Source organism: Manduca sexta, unplaced genomic scaffold (genome assembly GCF_014839805.1).
Source record: "Manduca sexta isolate Smith_Timp_Sample1 unplaced genomic scaffold, JHU_Msex_v1.0 HiC_scaffold_216, whole genome shotgun sequence".
Classification (NCBI taxonomy): domain Eukaryota; kingdom Metazoa; phylum Arthropoda; class Insecta; order Lepidoptera; family Sphingidae; genus Manduca; species Manduca sexta.
In genome coordinates, this window is record NW_023593096.1 from 849 (window position 1) to 20637 (window position 19789).

The 19789-nt window shown below is 42.8% G+C and overlaps 2 protein-coding genes and 2 long non-coding RNA genes across 4 annotated transcripts; all 4 read right to left on the reverse strand.

The window, feature by feature from the left end:
• Positions 1–210: 210 nt before the first annotated feature.
• Positions 211–5080, reverse strand: LOC115441383 (zinc finger protein 14). Its single transcript, XM_037445814.1, is given in 9 exon segments — positions 211–441; positions 925–1062; positions 1562–1688; positions 2231–2331; positions 2680–2775; positions 2777–2807; positions 3522–3596; positions 3857–3987; positions 4206–5080. Coding segments are annotated over 9 exon segments (1566 nt in total). The 5' UTR covers positions 4857–5080; the 3' UTR covers positions 211–225.
• A 3-nt stretch (positions 5081–5083) lies between these two features.
• On the reverse strand, positions 5084–6188 carry LOC119191959. The gene is made up of 3 exons (XR_005113561.1): positions 5711–6188; positions 5279–5404; positions 5084–5100 (listed from the first exon to the last, which is right to left on the reverse strand). It is a non-coding gene; the product is annotated as an uncharacterized LOC119191959 (long non-coding RNA).
• Positions 6189–7166: 978 nt separating this feature from the next.
• Positions 7167–17103, reverse strand: LOC119191960 (zinc finger protein 234-like). Its single transcript, XM_037445815.1, has 8 exons — positions 17021–17103; positions 16640–16714; positions 16134–16260; positions 15455–15561; positions 14940–15066; positions 12919–13056; positions 12400–12600; positions 7167–7343 (listed from the first exon to the last, which is right to left on the reverse strand). The coding sequence occupies exons 2-8, from the start codon at positions 16687–16689 to the stop codon at positions 7167–7169; spliced, it is 927 nt and encodes a 308-aa protein (XP_037301712.1). The 5' UTR covers positions 16690–16714; positions 17021–17103.
• Positions 17104–18026: 923 nt separating this feature from the next.
• Positions 18027–19135, reverse strand: LOC119191961. Its single transcript, XR_005113562.1, has 3 exons — positions 19003–19135; positions 18206–18334; positions 18027–18070 (listed from the first exon to the last, which is right to left on the reverse strand). It is a non-coding gene; the product is annotated as an uncharacterized LOC119191961 (long non-coding RNA).
• Between the last annotated feature and the right edge of the window lie 654 nt (positions 19136–19789).

Consider the following 19789-nt stretch of genomic DNA (forward strand, 5'->3'; position numbering starts at 1 on the left):
GACCTTATTCTCTATCCCGCACGTTATTTTAACAGTGCGTAACAAGCACATAACACAACGCATCATGTGTAGGACTATAGAAATTTGGCTTACAGAATACCTTTCCTCGCATATTTCTCGAAGATAACATGACATGGGCGCGTTACGCGTTTACACTATCATACAGAATAAGGGCCCTGAGTATGTTGAACTTATCATAGTGAAGACACTGTGGAAACATGTTGATCAGAGTGTGTGTACCTTCATGTGCTTGTTGTGCGCGCTGCGCGCGGCGAAGCTCTGCCCGCAGAGGCGGCAGGCGTGGCGGCGCGCGCGGCGGTGCGCGGCGGCGCGGTGCAGCGACAGCGCCTGCGCGCGCGCGAACCGCGCGCCGCACTCCGCGCACGCGAAGGGGCGCTCGCCCGTGTGCACGCGCTGGTGCGACAGCAGCAGGCACCGCAACTAACAAACAATACAAACATTTACATTTCCGTTATGCTCGCACCCTGTCACATCATGGGACAGAACGTACTTGGCGAAAAGTGGGTGCCCTAGTTGCGCCTCTGCATACCCCTTCGAGGATAAATGCGTGATGTTATGTATGTATGTTTATGTTATAAATAAAACGAATTAATCATTTTATTTTAATATAAGTTCTGCTCGCGAGGTCACCCACCTAAAAGGCTTTTCCTGCTATAAAATCTAGAATTCACACAATGAAGGCCCTTTTAGTTCAACTTTAATACAACCTTTGTATTCTTTAATACGACCACAACATATGTACAAGATAATTTAAGAATTTGATTTTAGACGCAGTAATTTTACGTCTTATTTATTGCTATAATAAGCATTAACTCTAAACTTAATATCGGTGTGAGAATCATTAATTAAAACAATAATGAGACGAAAATGTATATAAATATTTTCAAAGCAAAGTATACAAACCCTAAACGCCTTTCCGCATGTTTCACACACAAAACGCTTCTCTTTCCCGTGATTCAACATCTTGACGGCGTACGACTCCGGGTGTTCCGACGTCATGTGCGATTTGAACTCGCCGCTGTCCGACAACGTTTTATTACACTGCAAGAAAAACACGATTAAACAAATTTGTTCTCTTTAATATTTCTATCAGCTCATGTTAAATTATAACCAGTGATGAGCTGGATCGCTAACAAAGTATATATACTGCATGTTACATTATAAAATAAATGAACAATGAAACACTATCAAAATGATGGAAGTTCCCCTATTGAGAATATTTTAAGATGTAACCAAGAATATGAACGTAATTGATAAAGGTAACACAGCCAAACATGATCCCACTTATTCATACACGTTATAAATTTAAGAAAGGAGATTTGCTGTGATAACAATTCTGTTTCTCAGCTTTGTTTATCTTACAGCCAACTGGTTTCGAGTTGTATCTCAATATTAGCCAATCACAACGGCCCTATGTCTACGCACTACGAAGGCTGCTATGCCGTCAGCACTGAGAAACAAACTTGTTATCACAGTGATGCTCCCTCCTTAAATAAATAACGTTTATGAATAAGGGAGTAAGTATCCAGTATTAACTTACATGGTTGCAATCTACGGGAAATGTTGGTGGAATGGTTCTGAACGATTGTTTTCTTGCGTGTATCTTCAAATGTGATTTCAAATCTTCTTCATTAGTGAACATTTCACCGCAATGCTTGCACCCATTACTGCAAATGAACAGAATAACTAATGACATTGAAGCAGAAAAACCATGACAAAGCTATACAGGGTGTCCCAAAAATTGTACGACAAACTTAAGATAGCTTGTAGGGTACTCTATCTAGTGGCGTAATTATAGGGTTACATGACGGGCATGATATCACAGACCTCCACTTAAGTATCCCGATTTTTTTTTTGTTTATTTTTTTGTGTTGAGAACTAATCTCGCATCGCACTTTTGGAAAGACCTAGGGCTTATATGAGGACCTTTAAAGCTCCGTCTCGTCTTGAGCCTCGCATCAAGGCTGCCACTGTATAGATACAGATTTTTCATGTTAAGAAGGTCCTATTAGATCAATTTACTAAAGACTTTTTACGGTGTAGTTACGCCACTTAAGCTTGATAAAATAACCTTTATAGAAGTGTATTATTTTCGAGATATTGTATTCTTCACAACCATGTTGCCGGCACTCGAACCCGCCAGCTCAAATAACTTATAAATTGTAAATAGTAATAATAAACTCGTAAGTTTGTCACATCCATAGCTTACCTGACACGGTGTTTAAGGACCATGTGTTTTTTCCACGCCATTTCAGTTGCGAAGTGAACGTCACATTCTTCGCAGTTTGGGCCTTGTTTTTTATTTATTTCCTAAAAAAACATAATAATGGTTTAGAATAATACGATTTGAATTCATACTAATATTATACATGCGAAGGTTTGTGAGGATGGATGTGTATGTATGTATGTTTGTTCCTCTTTCACGAAAAAACTACCGAACGGATTTGGATGAAACTTTACAGTAATATTGGTTATACATCAGAATAACACATAGGCTACAATTTATAATGATTTTGTGTAATTTGGCCATAATATAAAGTAATATATAAAATAATAAATACGTATCAAGTAGGAAAAATAATATCCCGGAAAACTTGTTAACGCGGGCGAAGCCGCGAGCAAATATTTTATATTTTTTAATATTTTCAGTATATTTACCAGCTTATGAATCTTATTTTTGCGAAAGCGGAGACCGGTTGAGGTGGCAAATGTGTCCCCACAGAATTCACACACACACTCCAGCTGATGTTTAACTTCGCTTGTGCATCAGTAAACTGTTTGGCATGCTGTGGAAATTATTATTACAATGATAAAATATCCATATATAGCTTTACCATTTTATAATAAATATAGAATAATATTGTTAGTACAATACCAGCCCTTAATATTACACTGCTGAGAACAAGCTGATAAAAAGGGTTAGGCCTTATTTCACCATGCTGACCTAGTGCCAGTTGGTAGACTAACAAATACCCTCGTAATTCTTATAGATAATTCTCACTTAGGTATATAAGTTTCTGCAAATTTGCAGTTATGGTAGAAGTGAGCGATAACTGTCAAACAATAGATTGTACACACTTAAAAAAGTGATTTATAAAATCAGATGTCATTAGTCATACAGGATCTCCAAAGTTACTCCACTGCACCCGATACTGTATTTAAGCGAAGTGGGGTTCCAATAGTGTTGATTGACGAGAGACATTAGATGACAGGCATCCATCACCAGTCTAAACATTTATGACGGTCTGTTTGAAACAGGATTTTTGTCTCAGCTAACTGTTCCAATCCAAATTAAACTATTTCGCACACTAATGATACTATACGGTAGTCTTTTTTCATTTTCAAAATGGGTAAGGAAAAATCTTTTAAAAAAAGTTGTGCCTGACTTGAGTATTCAACCCTTAGTCTCCCAATCCACTGCCCATATATGCTGCCAGCAGATCAGCAGGGTGATAAATATTGTCTCATGATGGTCAGTAACTAACTGCTACTATGCTTACCTGAATACCATGTCACAGGCATTGCAAGGATATGTCTTTCCTTTATGAAGTCTTACATGGTTTGTAGCTTGGCCGCTGAAACAATATTTAGTTTTTATATTGGGTTAAATATAATAATGATATAATAATCATTAGATATCTTCAGATTTAATTATTATGTTGTGCAGAAATGAACATAAATAAGTTAATGATACATAAACTCATTTAAATCAAAATGCTAGAATTTAATTTGGACAATTTTGACCAGTATTGCATTGGATTATTTCTGCACAATACAATTCTAACCATAGCAAGTTTGATATAGTATTCTCAAAGAGAAACCTTTAAATACTTACAAATTAAAACAAATATATGGACACAACTTGCAAATAAACTTTCTTTTGTGGCATGTAAGAATGTGCCTACTGAGAAACCTTTTAGCAGGATATCTGAAGTGACACAAATCACACTCAAAGGTACCATATGCCTGAAAATAATAGTCATAAATTGAAAATGCTTTTAACAATTGCTGTTGTTAAGATGTTACTTAGAATTGATACATCGCAAAAACATTAGGCTGTTAAAATGGCCACATTCCTCAAGATCAAAGGTTTGGCTATTACAGTTCTTAATACCATTCTACAGGGAAAATGAATTTATAATTTTATTATTAAAACTAAGAAAACAATTCACTATGTCACTCACATCAGTGTGCTTCTTCAAATGATTTTTATATGCAGTCTCATATTCAAATCCCCTGTAACATAACTCACATTTGTGTGGGCATACATTGTAATTATATGATTCTTTCCTAAGCAACATTTCTTTTTTTGCCTCTTCTGGCGTCAACAATACTACAGTACCAAAATCCTCATAAAACTTGATATCAAATTCATTGTACTTCTTTTTTGAACTTTCTTTTTTAGAGTCTTTGAGAAGCTTATTTAAAGGTTCAAAGTCAGAAGAATCACTTGCATCCTGTTTATTTACATTATCGGTTATTTTTCTTTTCCTTGTGTTTATTTTTTTCTTTGCTTTAGTTGGTTTGTTGATTTTGTTTAAAGCTTTTTTATTTTCTTTCATAGATATACTAGTGTCTGAAGAATTATTGTCATTTGTAAATTCAGTAGCATTTGAAATTTTGTTATATTCTTTTGTTGTTATAACACTTTTTGAGTTTTCATTATTTTCTTTAGGAGACTCACAAAGGTCTGAATAGACACTTTCTTCTTCTGATTCAAGATATTCTTCTATCATTTCACACTCATCACCACAATCATATTCCTGTGTAATTTCTGCAGTCTGTCTATTATGAATATTTTCATTTTCTTCTGTTTGTATATTGTTGCTCACCATAGTGACATAATTTTTATTAACTCCATTCTTTGATTGGCAGTTTTGAACTTCATCAACTGTTTGATTTATTTCACTATTGTGTGTACTATGTATCTTGTTATCTATACTTTCAACACTTGCAATTTCCTTTGATTCCTTTTCACTGTCAAATTCATTATTTGTCAAAATCATAGAAGAAAATGATAATTTTGATGATAATTTCAGAATTTTACGATCAACATTTTTTAAATATCTCTTCGGTTATCTGAAAAGAACATTACATTAAAAAAAGCACAATAGTATTTACACATTATTATATCATAAATTTGTATTTATCTTAAGCCTATTTTATATGGGATATTGTTGCTGCTGTTTACGAACAAGTGTTAACCATCAAAATCAGCTGCTTGTATCCAGGTTCATGATTATACTGAAACACTTACATCAGGGTCATCCTCCACCAATGTAGACAATATAAACTGTGCTTTTCGACATCTCAACTTGAACTCTTGAAATTTGCATACCAATCTGGCACATTCAAAACAAACATAACTGTATTTCTCAAAAGTCTGAAATATAAATGAAACCTCTCTGTTTATCAATGTCAAAGTGAGAAAATTGTTAAAAAGTATGTTTACTTTTTTTATACTCATTTTAATGAATTTGTAGTGAGTATTAGATAAGTTTCTAAAACTACGTTAATATGACTCATTTTTCAAGGACCCTTTATCAAGGACTCTTACTGACCATAGTTAAATCATTATCCCATTTACAAAAGTTATAAGCAATTTGCTTCTTTTCAATTTTTTCAAGCTAAACTTATGTTGCGTAGTTAAAATACATACATGATCTGATTATTAAACTTTTTAACTTACAGGAATTCCGAGAAAACGCGAAAATATTTGTCCCAATGTGCATATAGATTTACTTGTAGGCTTTGTAGATAAATAAAATAATTTCACATCGGTCACTAAACACGCCGAACAGCATTTGAAATTACTCATGATTAACTGTTATTTCGGAATATCCTGTTATGTTCTCTGATGCACTAAATAATGTAATAAATCTTTGTTTTGTGTATAAATTCAGTTTCAGTGAAAGAATCCCACAAGTCAAAAATGTTCTGTTTACAAGGTGAAACATAAGAAACTTCTTCAAAGATTGTTCTTCGTCAATTCAATAAGTCGATAGTTTTTTTTATGGTTGTGGCAAAAAGGGGTTATCAAAGAATATTTATAACACTACAAAAATGCGTGTCTTGAAGTAAATAATATAAGAGTACTGCGCAACAAATATACTAGTAACGCGCAAAGCCCGCCATCAGAATAAACGAGACGCCATTTTGCAAAATGTCATACTTGACATAAGTCATAGGCTGGACATATTTTTTTTCGGTTCTGAATTCAGATCTGACCTACGCTCTGAATTTCATTCTTAACGCCGCGCCGTGGCTCATCCTTCACTCAGTTTATGACGGTGGTGATTCCCAATTAAATTTCGGCCAAGGCGACCAATCTCAACTAAGTACGCAGGAGATATTGTAGTGCACAAACGTGTGCGCAATACACGGGGGAACTCTTTGTTCCTTCACTATCATAGTCCGGTAAGACGCAAGGAGAATTTTTTAGACACTTTTCCTGCCCTCACACCCACCACAACTATTGTAAGCCAGAATCAGCAGTGGCACGCATTTTATGACATCGAGCGGTGAAACTCGGCGAGTCTCAGGGGAAAATGTTTTTATCTCGAAACGAAATTAATAAAATAGAAAGATAGAGAGAGTTGCAAATATTAATTGTCCACTTTCCTTCATAGCATAGGGGGAAAAATAATGAACCAAAGAGGCAATTAATATCTTTTTATTCAAACACGAGCCGCGGCTTGTCATGTTAAATTATTTACATATAATATGCTAACCACTCAAGCAAGCGTTTGATGCGAACTGCGTTAAACGGTATTGTTATCGGCAACACGCTCCCGTATTGACGGTACTTTGATACGCGCCAAAAAAAAACTTATTCTATAGTTAGGAATGGGCATGGACATGGGGTAAGGATAATAAAATACGATACGAGTAATTCTGTCATGAAATGGTACTTGTAGCTTGTACTTTTATTATATACTGAAATGTAATATTAATAGGTAATAATATTACATTTCAGTATATAATAAAATTATTCAAAAATAAAATTCCTTTGTAGTATAATATATTTTAATACTGAGGTAGATAGGTAATTTATAAAATACTAAATAAAATAGTTAAAATCATTATGAAACTCCAGTAGGATAAAACACATTAACGCATTAGTATTGCAAAATATAAGATATTACTCATAAGGTCAACTTATGTGTATTGGGCCGCCTTTTCAGTGTTTTTCCGTTTGCTTCTGTCCTTTTCGGCCATGGAACTTTATTATGGACGTATTTTATATGCAATTTGCGGTCGCAGGGATTAATGAAGCCTTTGTCACATATTGTACATTTGTGTGGACGTATGTTGAGGTGAGCCTGCAATAAGAAAAATAATATTTAAGTATTTCATTGACGCTATGCTATTAAGTATACTGGGTGTAAGAACATTTTCTATCACAAAGACCTAGTGTTAAGAATCACTAGCATTACCACCTGTCTGTTTTTGGTTAGTGGTTCTCTTATACTTTACATAGTCCGTATTATCGGATATCTATATATATATAAAAATCAATTGCTGTTCGTTAGTCTCGCTAAAACTCGAGAACGGCTGAACGGATTTATCTTATCTTGGTCTTGAATTATTCGTGGAGGTCTAGGGAAGATTTAAAAGGTGAGAAAAATTCGAATAATTGCCGGGAAAATCCTCAAAACAGCATTTTTCTATTTCCCATACAAACGTTTTCTAACTAATACGTAGAGTCAATTTGAGCTTTATTGCTATTGTATAAAGTTCACTGTTGTCTAAGCAATGTAGGTGTGTTCCTAACATCAAAGCAGTGTGCGTTGGAGCACAGGAATATAATAATGTAATGTCGCGTTCTGAAACTCAACAAAAGTGATATCGCGGACCCGACTAAATTGAACAGTCGCAAAATTTAATATATCATTAGTTATTTGGTTGGCTTCACGATATTATTTCTTTTGTTATACTTTAAAATGCATGTTTTCGTTATGGACAATTTTTGAGCTACTTTTGCATATCTATACTTATAATAAATTTGTAGAGAGGTCAATTCTGTACATGAAATATATTTCCAAAATAACTGGGGGTGATTAGGGATCGATACTGATGCCAAAAATGCAATTAGTAAAATTTTTGTCTGTCTGTCTGTATAACCGTTATAGAAACAAAAAACTACTCGACGGATTTTAACTTAACTTGGTACAATTATTTTTCATACTCCTGAGCTGGTTATAGTATACTTTTCATCACGCTACAATTAATAGGAGCATAGCAGTGATGGAAAATGTTGGGAAAACGGGAGAAGTTACTCCATTTTTTAAGCTCCCGTCATTTCGTGTGCAACCTTAATGGTTAAAAGTTCCTTCGATTTCACCAGGATCCCATCATCAGACCCTGACCGGACAATCGGACCACCTGCATACCACCATAAATTAAAAACATCCCGACAAATTGAGCACCTTCTCCATTTTTGAAACCCGAAATCCACGCGGGCGAAGCTGCGGGCGGAAGCTAGTATGCCATAAATGTAAATGTTACCGACCCGCACTCCCGCGCACGCGTGCGGCCGCTCGCCCGCGTGCGCTATGGTGTGGGTGTGTGGGTGTGTGGGTACCTTCATGTGCTTGTTGAGTCCGCTGCGGTGCGTGAAGGAGCGCGCGCAGAGGCGGCAGGCGAGGCGCGCGCGGCGCTCGTGGTGGAGCGCGCGGTGCGCCGCGAGCGCGCCCGCCGCGCCGAACCGCGACCCGCACTCCGCGCACGCGTGCGGCCGCTCGCCCGCGTGCGCGCTGGTGTGGGTGTGTGGGTGTGTGGGTGTGTGGGTACCTTCATGTGCTTGTTGAGTCCGCTGCGGTGCGTGAAGGAGCGCGCGCAGAGGCGGCAGGCGAGGCGCGCGCGGCGCTCGTGGTGGAGCGCGCGGTGCGCCGCGAGCGCGCCCGCCGCGCCGAACCGCGACCCGCACTCCGCGCACGCGTGCGGCCGCTCGCCCGCGTGCGCGCTGGTGTGGGTGTGTGGGTGTGTGGGTGTGTGGGTACCTTCATGTGCTTGTTGAGTCCGCTGCGGTGCGTGAAGGAGCGCGCGCAGAGGCGGCAGGCGAGGCGCGCGCGGCGCTCGTGGTGGAGCGCGCGGTGCGCCGCGAGCGCGCCCGCCGCGCCGAACCGCGACCCGCACTCCGCGCACGCGTGCGGCCGCTCGCCCGCGTGCGCGCGCTGGTGTGGGTGTGTGGGTGTGTGGGTGTGTGGGTACCTTCATGTGCTTGTTGAGTCCGCTGCGGTGCGTGAAGGAGCGCGCGCAGAGGCGGCAGGCGAGGCGCGCGCGGCGCTCGTGGTGGAGCGCGCGGTGCGCCGCGAGCGCGCCCGCCGCGCCGAACCGCGACCCGCACTCCGCGCACGCGTGCGGCCGCTCGCCCGCGTGCGCGCGCTGGTGTGGGTGTGTGGGTGTGTGGGTACCTTCATGTGCTTGTTGAGTCCGCTGCGGTGCGTGAAGGAGCGCGCGCAGAGGCGGCAGGCGAGGCGCGCGCGGCGCTTCGTGGTGGAAGCGCGCGGTGCGCCGCGAGCGCGCCCGCCGCGCCGAACCGCGACCCGCACTCCGCGCACGCGTGCGGCCGCTCGCCCGCGTGCGCGCGCTGGTGTGGGTGTGTGGGTGTGTGGGTGTGTGGGTACCTTCATGTGCTTGTTGAGTCCGCTGCGGTGCGTGAAGGAGCGCGCGCAGAGGCGGCAGGCGAGGCGCGCGCGGCGCTCGTGGTGGAGCGCGCGGTGCGCCGCGAGCGCGCCCGCCGCGCCGAACCGCGACCCGCACTCCGCGCACGCGTGCGGCCGCTCGCCCGCGTGCGCGCGCTGGTGTGGGTGTGTGGGTGTGTGGGTGTGTGGGTGTGTGGGTACCTTCATGTGCTTGTTGAGTCCGCTGCGGTGCGTGAAGGAGCGCGCGCAGAGGCGGCAGGCGAGGCGCGCGCGGCGCTCGTGGTGGAGCGCGCGGTGCGCCGCGAGCGCGCCCGCCGCGCCGAACCGCGACCCGCACTCCGCGCACGCGTGCGGCCGCTCGCCCGCGTGCGCGCGCTGGTGTGGGTGTGTGGGTGTGTGGGTGTGTGGGTACCTTCATGTGCTTGTTGAGTCCGCTGCGGTGCGTGAAGGAGCGCGCGCAGAGGCGGCAGGCGAGGCGCGCGCGGCGCTCGTGGTGGAGCGCGCGGTGCGCCGCGAGCGCGCCCGCCGCGCCGAACCGCGACCCGCACTCCGCGCACGCGTGCGGCCGCTCGCCCGCGTGCGCGCGCTGGTGTGGGTGTGTGGGTGTGTGGGTGTGTGGGTACCTTCATGTGCTTGTTGAGTCCGCTGCGGTGCGTGAAGGAGCGCGCGCAGAGGCGGCAGGCGAGGCGCGCGCGGCGCTCGTGGTGGAGCGCGCGGTGCGCCGCGAGCGCGCCCGCCGCGCCGAACCGCGACCCGCACTCCGCGCACGCGTGCGGCCGCTCGCCCGCGTGCGCGCGCTGGTGTGGGTGTGTGGGTGTGTGGGTGTGTGGGTACCTTCATGTGCTTGTTGAGTCCGCTGCGGTGCGTGAAGGAGCGCGCGCAGAGGCGGCAGGCGAGGCGCGCGCGGCGCTCGTGGTGGAGCGCGCGGTGCGCCGCGAGCGCGCCCGCCGCGCCGAACCGCGACCCGCACACTCCGCGCACGCGGGCGGCCGCTCGCCCGCGTGCGCGCGCTGGTGTGGGTGTGTGGGTGTGTGGGTGTGTGGGTACCTTCATGTGCTTGTTGAGTCCGCTGCGGTGCGTGAAGGAGCGCGCGCAGAGAGCGGCAGGCAGGCGCGCGCGGCACTCGTAGTGGAGCGCGCGGTGCGCCGCGAAGCGCGCCCACCGCACTCGAACCGCGACCCGCACTCCGCGCACGCGTGCGGCCGCTCGCCCGCGTGCGCGCGCGCTGGTGTGGGTGTGTGGGTGTGTGGGTACCTTCATGTGCTTGTTGAGTCCGCTGCGGTGCGTGAAGGAGCGCGCGCAGAGGCGGCAGGCGAGGCGCGCGCGGCGCTCGTGGTGGAGCGCGCGGTGCGCCGCGAGCGCGCCCGCCGCGCCGAACCGCGACCCGCACTCCGCGCACGCGTGCGGCCGCTCGCCCGCGTGCGCGCGCTGGTGTGGGTGTGTGGGTGTGTGGGTGTGTGGGTACCTTCATGTGCTTGTTGAGTCCGCTGCGGTGCGTGAAGGAGCGCGCGCAGAGGCGGCAGGCGAGGCGCGCGCGGCGCTCGGTGGAGCGCGCGGTGCGCCGCGAGCGCGCCCGCCGCGCCGAACCGCGACCCGCACTCCGCGCACGCGTGCGGCCGCTCGCCGCGTGCGCGCGCTGGTGTGTGGGTGTGTGGGTGTGTGGGTGTGTGGGTACCTTCATGTGCTTGTTGAGTCCGCTGCGGTGCGTGAAGGAGCGCGCGCAGCGGCGGCCGGCGAGGCGCGCGCGGCGCTCGTGGTGGAGCGCGCGGTGCGCCGCGAGCGCGCCCGCCGCGCCGAACCGCGACCCGCACTCCGCGCACGCGTGCGGCCGCTCGCCCGCGCGTGCGCGCGCTGGTGTGGGTGTGTGGGTGTGTGGGTGTGTGGGTACCTTCATGTGCTTGTTGAGTCCGCTGCGGTGCGTGAAGGAGCGCGCGCAGAGGCGGCAGGCGAGGCGCGCGCGGCGCTCGTGGTGGAGCGCGCGGTGCGCCGCGAGCGCGCCCGCCGCGCCGAACCGCGACCCGCACTCCGCGCACGCGTGCGGCCGCTCGCCCGCGTGCGCGCGCGCTGGTGTGGGTGTGTGGGTGTGTGGGTGTGTGGGTACCTTCATGTGCTTGTTGAGTCCGCTGCGGTGCGTGAAGGAGCGCGCGCAGAGGCGGCAGGCGAGGCGCGCGCGGCGCTCGTGGTGGAGCGCGCGGTGCGCCGCGAGCGCGCCCGCCGCGCCGAACCGCGACCCGCACTCCGCGCACGCGTGCAGCCGCTTCGCCCGCGTGCGCGCGCTGGTGTGGGTGTGTGGGTGTGTGGGTGTGTGGGTACCTTCATGTGCTTGTTGAGTCCGCTGCGGTGCGTGAAGGAGCGCGCGCAGAGGCGGCAGGCGAGGCGCGCGCGGCGCTCGTGGTGGAGCGCGCGGTGCGCCGCGAGCGCGCCCGCCGCGCCGAACCGCGACCCGCACTCCGCGCACGCGTGCGGCCGCTCGCGTGCGCGCGCTGGTGTGTGGGTGTGTGGGTGTGTGGGTGTGTGGGTACCTTCATGTGCTTGTTGAGTCCCCGCTGCGGTGCGTGAAGGAGCGCGCGCAGAGGCGGCAGGCGAGGCGCGCGCGGCGCTCGTGGTGGAGCGCGCGGTGCGCCGCGAGCGCGCCCGCCGCGCCGAACCGCGACCCGCACTCCGCGCACGCGTGCGGCCGCTCGCCCGCGTGCGCGCTGGTGCTGGTGTGGGTGTGTGGGTGTGTGGGTACCTTCATGTGCTTGTTGAGTCCGCTGCGGTGCGTGAAGGAGCGCGCGCAGAGGCGGCAGGCGAGGCGCGCGCGGCGCTCGTGGTGGAGCGCGCGGTGCGCCGCGAGCGCGCCCGCCGCGCCGAACCGCGACCCGCACTCCGCGCACGCGTGCGGCCGCTCGCCCGTGTGTACGCGCTGGTGGTACCGCAGGAAACACTGCCTCTGACAAATTATAATTCAAATATTTATGAAACACCAACTAAAACTATTACAATTACAGGATTTTGTGTTCCTTTTTAAGTATAGCAATACTTGTATTAGAAGACACTGCTCTTCCATATCCACTGTAAATATACCATTACTTTCACACAATACAGTACGTAATTATACCGTAACCGTTAACAGTATAAATAAATATTTTTCATACATGTATCTGTTCATGTTTATGTCAATATTGTACTTAATAGAGAACGTTGATAATTCTGTCTGTACTTTAAAAAGAAAATACTTATTACTCCTTATAATAAAACCTTCGGATACCTTAAACATACGGCCACATATTTCACATACAAATGGCATTTGATTCTCCAAATCCAACTTCTTCGCGACGTCAGTCTCAGGGTGCTGTGACGTCATGTGCGATTTGTACTCGTTGCGATCAGACAACCATTTGTCGCACTGTGAACAAAACCAATCAATTTATATTATGTAGTTTTTATGTGGTATGTTTCTCCGCAGTCATTATTGGCGGGGATTCCTGCGATTGGGATTCTGGAAACCCCCCGCTTGTCGAGTGCGGAGATCTAGAACCCTTGCTGCCAACACCTGGAGATACCTGCGAATGGCATACAATAAACTCCTTGTTTAACGACAGCAGTCCCTAGGAGTTTGAAGGGGATTTTGGAAAGGAATGATGGGGGAAGGAAATATTATATAGTTAACATGACCAAAATATACCATAATCGTTAATAACTACAGTGATATTTATTAAAAGCGCATACAAGGACGCGATTGGCGATAGCCCTTCGGCAAATACAGGAGACCCTACATTAAAAGCACGGCAACTTTACTTGTATGTACACATTAGTGATGTAACGAATGTCATTTTTTGAACATTCGCGAATGCGAATGCGAATGCGAATATCTGCTACCGACATTCGCGAATGCGAATGCAAATATTTAGTTTTTGTTCAAATTTGGCGCCAATTTTCTATGATGATTATCTAAATTTTATTATTATCTAAGATGATAATTATTTAAACATTAAAAGTTATGTAAAGACTGATAAAAAATTATAGAAGATATTGTTTTTGTTTCTTTCAATTGCTTTTAATTTCTTAGTTGCTATTGTGTTACAAGTTCTATGGGGAATTACATTTTTAAGCTTTATTAAAGTAAACGAAATAATTGTGTTTATTTTTAAAGTTTAATATTCCTCTATTGTTATTATTTAAGTTTAATTACTAACTTAAAAACATGATAAATATAGTTAATTAATTGGTATGTTTTAAGAAAGAGAGGTATTTTTCTTTGAGAATCTATAATTTTTTGTTTGTTTGTTTAGACTATATTTATAGTTTATTGTAGAAGTATATTGTTTTAGTTTAGATTTTGATTTTATTAACCTACTATTACACACACAGTATTACGAATATTATCTCGAAAGGGGTATGCAGAGGCGCAACCAGGGCACACACTTTTCGCCAAGTGTGTTCCGTCTAATAATGTGACAGGGGCGAGCCTATCGCTATGTCGGGCACAAATTTCACACTCCGGGCTGATACTGAGCAGAAAAATCCAAATATCACTTTGCCCGATCCGGGATTCGAACCCAGGACCTTAGAGCGCTGCCGTACCGCACATGCAGTAGAACTATGCCACCGAGGCAGTCTACTATTATCTTCAAATATTTTTTCTGATATTGACATTCGCAAAACATTCGCAGAAATTTTGCGAATGCGAATGCGAATGCGAATATTCGTTACATCACTAGTACACATCTACAACTTATCGTATTACTACTTTGCTTACTAACCGCCATTTTGAATAAACGATCCCAATCGTTTTTACAATCTATCTCAAAAATGGACCAATCAAAACATATTTCTTTTTGACATGATACAAATGAGTTATTTTGATTGGTTCATTTCGGAATCGGATTGAAGATTGAGATTGGGATCGTTTATTGAAAACGGCCTTAGTGTTGAATCAGGGACCGTTCAAGTATTATGTAACGTAATTTGGAGGGCGAGGGGTCTCGTAAAACGTTACGACTTACGATGCGTTACAGGGGCGGCAGGGGATTCGTACAATGCGTTATGTGACATTGTTTTTTTATTTTAAAACAATAACAGAGGTATTTTAGCGACTTGCCAGTACTTTGCGTGACATAATTATGATTAGGAAAAAAAATGACACTTTACAGTTACGTAACTTTTGGAGGGGTGGGCGAGGGCGTACACCAAAATGTTACGACGCGTCACATGGGGGGTCTAAAAATCTTCAAAAATTGCGTTACGTAATCCTTGAACGGCCCCTAAGCAAACTACAAGAATACTTACAATACTGCAAGCCGCGGGAAGTTTAAGTTGTTCAAGTCTGGATGACTGTTTGCGGGCGTGTATCTTCGAATGAGATTTCAGTTCTTCGACGTTGGGAAATGTTTCACCGCAATGCTTGCAACCATTACTAAAGTATTAAAAATAACAATCATTTAAAATTATACTATCACAAAAAGTACAACTTACTTCACTAAAAAGTTTATGTTTTTGTCGCCGTTGTAGGTTCGCAACGTATTGCCGTGAGGAAAATACACACATACACGCACGCACGCACGCACGCAGGCCCACAAGCACGTACGCACGCACGCACGCATGAAGGGATAAGTGGCGCAACCAGCTGATATTTTCGCCAGTATGTTTTTCCCGATGCGAGCATTTCGTCTTATCGGGCAAAAGCTCTAGAGTTTGGGCTGTTGACCTACTACCACTTCGATCGACACCGAGGTAGTCTAACAAGTTTAATAATTATTCTAATAACATATTTACTCTAATTACGTTATGTATTCATTAAGTACCTGACATTGTGTTTCGAGGAGAGCACCAAATGTTTCTTCCACGCCATCTCAGTGGAGAAGTGAATGCCACAGTCTTCGCATTTTGGACCCTGTTTACTGTTTACATCCTGTAAATAATTTTCCATTACCCTTTAAGTCGCAATAAAAGCGAAATACTTATATGCAGTACTATAATTCGTACTATATTCTGAGTGATGGGTGATGTTGCTATTTTATTAAGGCAGGCGTTCACCCCGTAGATATTGACAGCAAAATGTACACATTAGAACAAAGGTTTTTTCTTGGCAGCAACTTATTTTTATTCCTTTATTATTTCTTCGTTTATTAAAATTGAGCGATCTACTGCCTCATTTAATCAGAAAAAAATAATAACCATAATACATTAAAATATTTTGGCACAAATTTGTCTATGTATGTAAAAAACCGGCCACTTCGAACAGTTAGATGTGGGTATGTTTAGAAGAGCCTTACGTGCAGCAGGTGTAGATGACAGTGATGATGATTATGGAGGAAAATATATAGTCTAACCAGGAAAATAAATATACCTTCTTAGGTGAAATATTGCTTTTTCGTTTTAAAATGAACATAGTACAGGAAATTAGTTCCATAATTTAGCACAACATGGCGACGAGTTTAATTTTATTAGCAAGACTATAATAACGATAATAAGGTCACAAACCTGCCTATGAAGTTTCATGTTATGAGAGTACAGTCCTCGTGGAGTGGCGAATGTACTTCCACATAACTCACACACGCACTCCGTGACGTGTTTCAACCGTTTGTGCATTAGCAAACTGTTCGGCATGCTGTAAGCAACCGCGTGTATGCTCAGGCCGTATACTTGATAGACCTCACACAACCGAAGGAGGTAGAGGGGGATCAGAGCTTATTTATTACAGGTCATAACAGCCTACTCGAGATGGGTAGAATTATTTTAATTCGAAATATTATGATTAATTCAAGTGCGGCACGAGAGGGTGCATTTTTAACAATGATTAGAAATCGATAGGTTAATTAATCGATATTTTTGTCATTCCAAATATTTTATACAATCAAATATAGAAAAAAAATTGTTAATTTAAGTAGTGAAAAGATTATTTACATCACTTGCTATTATATATTATAATAAAACTTCATGCATTTGTTCTCAAAATGTCTACTGTCTATGAAAAATTGTATGCTTACCTAAATACTTCCGTACATTCATTGCAAGGATATTTCTTTCCTTTATGCATGCTCACATGATTTTTAGCTTGGTGTCTGAAAAATATGCAAGTAGTGGCATGAGCCTAGAAAGTTATTTTTTACCACTTTTATTTTAATTTGTTGGAGCCATCACAGTAAATAAAGTCTGTTATTTTTAATCATAAATGTTTAAATAGCCATCCATACACTCGCATACCCAATTTTTGACACTTGATCATTCAAATTGCGAATTTATACGTCCGCGCCTTAAAACTATGTTTAATGCAGCTTAATCTGGTTGCGATGGTTGCCGGCGACCAAAACGACCAAGGATGATAAATAAATATTAAAATGAGGTTTTTAGGCATTTAAATAACTCACGTGCAATTACAGACATATGAACACAGTTTGCATGAAAACTTCCGTTTGTGGCAAGCCAGCCTGTGCTTACTGAGAAACTTCTGCTCGGGAATCTTAAGTGACAGAGGTCACATTCATATTCACCATACTTCTGAAATAGGGATTATCATGTAATTCATTTGTACTTACTCAAGATACTGTTATTCTAATCTTGTGATTGTATTAAACATTACTCATCGGTTTTATATCGACTCAAGATATTATACCATTGATTTAAAAATTCACAGAAGTTTAACCTTACCTAAGTTGAATTACTATCTATGTTTGATGAAGTTATCAAGTCAATCAAATCAATAATAGTATTAGCATCCAAAGAGTCACTTACAGCACTATGCCTCTTCATATGATTTTCATAAGCCGTCTTAGCTTCATATCCTTTGTAACAAAATTCACATTTATACTGATTCATTTTATAATTCGCAGATTCTTTTCTAAGCAAAAGTTCCTTTTTTGCATCCTCCGGTGTCAAAAACAAAACTGTAGCATAATCTTGGAAAAAACTTATGTTGAAGTTTCTGGGATATTTCTTTTTATCAGCATTATTTTCATTTTATTAAGTCTTTTGGATACCTTGGATAGTGGTTCATCATCACAAATATCATTTTCTATATCTACGGTTTTATTTTAATTTTTCTTTTCCTAGCTTTATGTTCATTTTGGCTTTTCGTGGTTTACTTCCTTTTGTAGAAACAATAGTGTCGAATGATGGCTATCTTCTGAATAATGAGTCTCTACAGGTTCATCATACTCATTTAAAATATTTACTGTGCTTGTATCAAGTATATTTATATTTTCTTCATATTGCACACCAGCATTTATTGTAACAGTGGCCTCATTTTTAATTAGCTTGTTTTGTAATACATTTTCTAATTTTGGATTAATACTAAATTGTTTATTGTCTAATTCAATATCATCTGATAAAGTGTCTACAACTTTTACAGGAGATATTGAAAATTTTGATGATAGCTTGTAAAAAACTCTATCAATGTTTTGAATTACGACATTTTTAATCTGAAAGGACAATGAACATTATTAAAATAATATAAGAAAATAATTAATATTTATAAAAGATTTTTTGTTAATATTGAGAAACTTATACATTGAATGCTTAGTATTAGTATAGAAAGATAATTTTACTATACATACTTCAGAGTCATCAGCTCCAGCCACCAAAGACATTAAAGATTGAGCCTTATGACATTTGGATTTGAACTCATGGTACTTATATAAAAGTCTTGTACATTCAAAGCACACATGCTGAGTTTTGTTGATATTCTAAAATGGAAATTGGTCAATAAATAAACTTCTATATAATAATAATACCAGCCCTGTATTATATATACTGTCCCACTGTTTGTTGTGTTTCAGAGATTTCACATACTCAAAATTCCTATAGAGAACTTCTCAGCTATGCAAGTTTACTCACAATATTTTCTTTCACCATTAAAGTAAGTGATAATTCAAAAAGGATATCCACATAACTTAGAAAAGTCAGAGGTGTGTGCCCTTGAATTTTTAATCTACGGATATTTGTCTTGGCAGTCCGTTCCACACCCAACTAAGCTAAAAAAATCTATATAAAAATACATAAACCTATCATGGTTATCACTATTCAGGGTTTGAATTAATAAATATCATTAAAACGTATCCATTGTAAAATAAGTTTTGTGCGTATATAAAATATATTTTTAACAACTTTAAACAAACCTTGATAGTTCTAAATTTTTAAGATGCAAAGGAAGACTAAGTAGAAGTAGTGTGATTAACTGAAGCTCTTTCACATGTTTTACTCGTGGGTGGATTTATTTGGCATATGAATTGAAAAGCCTTTGATTTTATTATGACTTTCTAATTGAAGATTACAACACTAACATTCTGTTTTTTTTTTATAAGGGACATGGGCTGGTAAAGCATCTTGTTTTTAATTTAAAAATAAAACTTACATTGATTTGAAGTAGTTGCGAATAAATATCTCCCAGTGTAATTATAGGATTGCTCGAAAACTTTTCAGATAAACAATACATTTTCACATCAGTCACTAAACACGCCGCACAGTATTTAAATTTAACCATTATCATAAAATATCTCTTTTCTTTCATAAAATGAATTTCCAAACTAAACGAATAGTAAAGATTGAAATCTATGATTGAAATTGGATTGAAAGCTTGAAGGCATAGATTTTTATCAATACAAAAAGCTGTCAAGTGCGGTGTTGCCAACGCTTTTATTTATTCGAACCTGCAAAAATGTAAGCACCTGAAATATTTTTCTATAACGTTTTAGTAACGTTAACGTTTTCACTACTGTTTTTGATTAGATGTGACAAAAGGAGTAAAATGATTTAAGAACACTCTTCTTCCTTCGACTAAATCTTATACACAAATTCACTAAACGAATAATAATAATTTCACTATATTTGTAAAACTGATCAAGTGTAACTGTTGTATGAATCCAAAAATGGTTTTGAATCTGAAGCGCAAGGTAGAAATTTGGAGGTATTGCAAGTATCCCAACTCGACGTTAACAGTGATATCACATATTATGTGTAAAAGTTATAAGTTGTTGCCAAATTTTATTACCTATTGATTGATAGCACAACACAAGCCAATTTTATTTTTATTAACAGGTCTTATTTCATTAACTTGAAGGAACTACCGAAGTGATAATAAATTAAATTTAAATCGTTAAGTACAATTAACTGTTTTATTTAACTCTCGGATGATAAACAAT